The 3,503-nt window shown below is 38.1% G+C and overlaps 1 protein-coding gene across 1 annotated transcript in view; it reads right to left on the bottom strand.

The window, feature by feature from the left end:
* Positions 1–439: 439 nt before the first annotated feature.
* Positions 440–3,503, bottom strand: part of LOC109584752 (uncharacterized protein C3H1.02c-like) — a 5,053-nt gene continuing 1,989 nt past the window's right edge. Inside the window, exons 4-6 of the mRNA XM_020000588.1 lie at positions 748–934; positions 605–654; positions 440–557 (exon numbers count right to left, since the gene is read on the bottom strand). Of these exons, the coding sequence (XP_019856147.1) occupies positions 440–557; positions 605–654; positions 748–934 (355 nt within the window). The remainder of the gene's footprint in view (positions 558–604; positions 655–747; positions 935–3,503) is intronic.

Below are 3,503 nucleotides of genomic sequence, written 5' to 3'. Positions count from 1 at the left end.
ACATTGTAGAGTATGTATTAAGTCTACACAATGTGTTTTGTATATCGTTATTGCTTATAATGCAAAACAATTGATAGCACCATAACAGTATATAGGGGGCGTGTGGACGTAGTGAGAGCTTATAAATAAAGTAAATAATAATTAATGAGTTAACAAATAAAATAGAATAGTATTAGTAACAATCAAATGAATCAATAACCAATCAATAATGAATTAATTATTATAGTTAATAATAAGAGTTTATGATTCATAAGGGATGGCCAGTGAATCAATGTCATCAATGATTTGAATAGAATGACCAAACCTGGAGAAACAGGGAGAGAGAGAGGGGGAGAGAGGGAGAGAAGAAATAGACTACACCAAATCCTTTAATATAACTACTCAAATGTAACAATTCACATACATTGTACATTGTACATGTTATATTCATGTACATGCATCATGTGATAATCATGTGACTTACGACAATGTCCCTAGCAACCTCATAAGCTTGAACCAGCTGAGAGGACTTGTACAACACAAAAGTGAGATGACCAGTCTCCGGGGAGGCAGTTAAACTGTGAGGAAAGGGTTAAAATAAAGACCACACCCACAAGAGGTTTACCTGTAATGATAGGATAGACCCATCCCTCTGATCTGCCGCCACATTGGACCCTAAATACATGTAATCACATGACTGGCGCATGATATACGCATGTACATGTACACGTACATTATGATGTAAAATAAAAGAATTCAAGTACTAACTTCTAGTGTTGCCAGATATTCAGCAAATATCATAATGGAAGGAAGATCAGGGTGAGAGTAATCGGTGATACAAGGAAGACACTGCGTCAAGTAGTTGGACTCAACTCCGCCCACTCCAGCAATGAGAGACTGACCGTATGCCGTAGGTAATAACTGAGAATAAGAGGGAGGGATAGGAGGAAGGGAACTAGGGGAGAGAGAGGAGGGGAGAGGGGGAGAGAGGGAGAGAGAGGGAGAGGGAGAGAGAGGGAGAGAGAGAGAGAGAGGGAGAGAGAGAGAGGAAGAGAGGGGAGAGACAGAGAGACAGAAAGATAGAGACAGAAAGATAGAGACAGAGAAGTGATTAACTGATAAAGACAGGAAAAGGGAAATGAAAGCTGAGGGGGAGATATTGTCAATCCTAATATACACACACACTTTGATCATGACAACAAAAAAAGTACAAAAACTACAGACACATGTGCATATATGGACATTCAATGTCCATATTATGATAAGAAAGAAAAACAATGTCCCTAGACTAAGTTAACATGTAGTGGGTCCATTATTATACAGTTAAACGTTAATAATGCATGTACATCTGTTGTAAAGACCTTCTTGCTAAATTCCCTGAAACTAGTACAAGTAATAATTATACAGACTTAATAAGATATGATAGTGTAATTCCATTAACACTGGCTCATGTACACTGTACATGTACTTGTACATAAATATAATAATAATAATCACATTTATTTATATATACATGTAACAAATAGATGTAGCATTACAATTATATTACAATCTTAAATATATTAATGTTAATAAATAATGAAATTATACTGGCCATAGTTGTACATATGTTACGATTATGCTAATTAAAAAATAATAATAATAATATAACAACATTGAAATGGCATTGTATGATTATAATTTGATGTTGAGCCAATAAATTAGAAGATGAAACGGCCGAAATTCTCTCCTTCTCCTTTCCTCCCTCCCTCTCTCTCTCTCTCCCTCCCTCTCTCTCTCTCTCACTTTAAAAGGCGTGAAGTCTAACAATAAAAGAAATATATATGTATACAAAACTTCAAATGAACATAAACTTGAGATGACTTCCCCAAACAATACAAATTCTCCAATTTGCGTGTTACATGTTGTTACCAGTGTATGTGTATACACATGCAGTCAGTTGGCAACACAGTTACATGCAAATGTAGTGCAGTGAATGGAGAAGCCATAAAATATAAAGACAATGTCGCTCCTTTTGATGAGCAATAATAGTCAAAATCATTTTACAAAACATGTCACTTTGATGTGGTAGAACCGCACATGTACATGTATTTATAATGGCAAATGATGAATATATGTACAGTGTAGCCTCTTTATTAAGGACACCATTGGGCCCACACTACCTGTCCTTAATACATGTACAGTGTAGCCTCTTTATTAAGGACACCATTGGGCCCACACTACCTGTCCTTAATACATGTACAGTGTAGCCTCTTTATTAAGGACACCATTGGGCCCACACTACCTGTCCTTAATACATGTACAGTGTAGCCTCTTTATTAAGGACACCATTGGGCCCACACTACCTGTCCTTAATACATGTACAGTGTAGCCTCTTTATTAAGGACACCATTGGGCCCACACTACCTGTCCTTAATACATGTACAGTGTAGCCTCTTTATTAAGGACACCATTGGGCCCACACTACCTGTCCTTAATACATGTACAGTGTAGCCTCTTTATTAAGGACACCATTGGGCCCACACTACCTGTCCTTAATACATATACAATGTAGCCTCTTTATTAAGGACATCATTGGGCCCACACTACCTGTCCTTAATACATGTACAGTGTAGCCTCTTTATTAAGGACACTATTGGGCCCACACTACCTGTCCTTAATACATGTACAGTGTAGCCTCTTTATTAAGGACACTATTGGGCCCACACTACCTGTCCTTAATACATATACAATGTAGCCTCTTTATTAAGGACACCATTGGGCCCACACTACCTGTCCTTAATACATATACAATGTAGCCTCTTTATTAAGGACACCATTGGGCCCACACTACCTGTCCTTAATACATATACAATGTAGCCTCTTTATTAAGGACACCATTGGGCCCACACTACCTGTCCTTAATACATGTACAGTGTAGCCTCTTTATTAAGGACACCATTGGGCCCACACTACCTGTCCTTAATACATGTACAGTGTAGCCTCTTTATTAAGGACACCATTGGGCCCACACTACCTGTCCTTAATACATATACAATGTAGCCTCTTTATTAAGGACATCATTGGGCCCACACTACCTGTCCTTAATACATGTACAGTGTAGCCTCTTTATTAAGGACACTATTGGGCCCACACTACCTGTCCTTAATACATGTACAGTGTAGCCTCTTTATTAAGGACACCATTGGGCCCACACTACCTGTCCTTAATACATGTACAGTGTAGCCTCTTTATTAAGGACACCATTGGGCCCACACTACCTGTCCTTTATACAGAGGTGTCCTCATTTCAGAGGTACTTTTGTATAGGCTTGTATCACCTAAGAAACTACAAAGCACCTTCATTATAGAGGTGTTCTTCCTCAATATAAAGGATACTCTACAGACTACACAGACAAAGAGTCAAAGTGAGACTCTTTAGGAAGACGTTAGGATTGAATTACAAATTAACTAAATTTGTTTGATGTCTACATGTACATGTACATGAAGTTACCATGGCAACGCATTATCAAGGCTTGGAAAACC

Source organism: Amphimedon queenslandica, unplaced genomic scaffold (assembly GCF_000090795.2).
Source record: "Amphimedon queenslandica unplaced genomic scaffold, v1.1 AMPQUscaffold_13171, whole genome shotgun sequence".
Classification (NCBI taxonomy): Eukaryota; Metazoa; Porifera; class Demospongiae; order Haplosclerida; family Niphatidae; genus Amphimedon; species Amphimedon queenslandica.
This window is presented reverse-complemented; position numbering and strand designations above follow the sequence as displayed.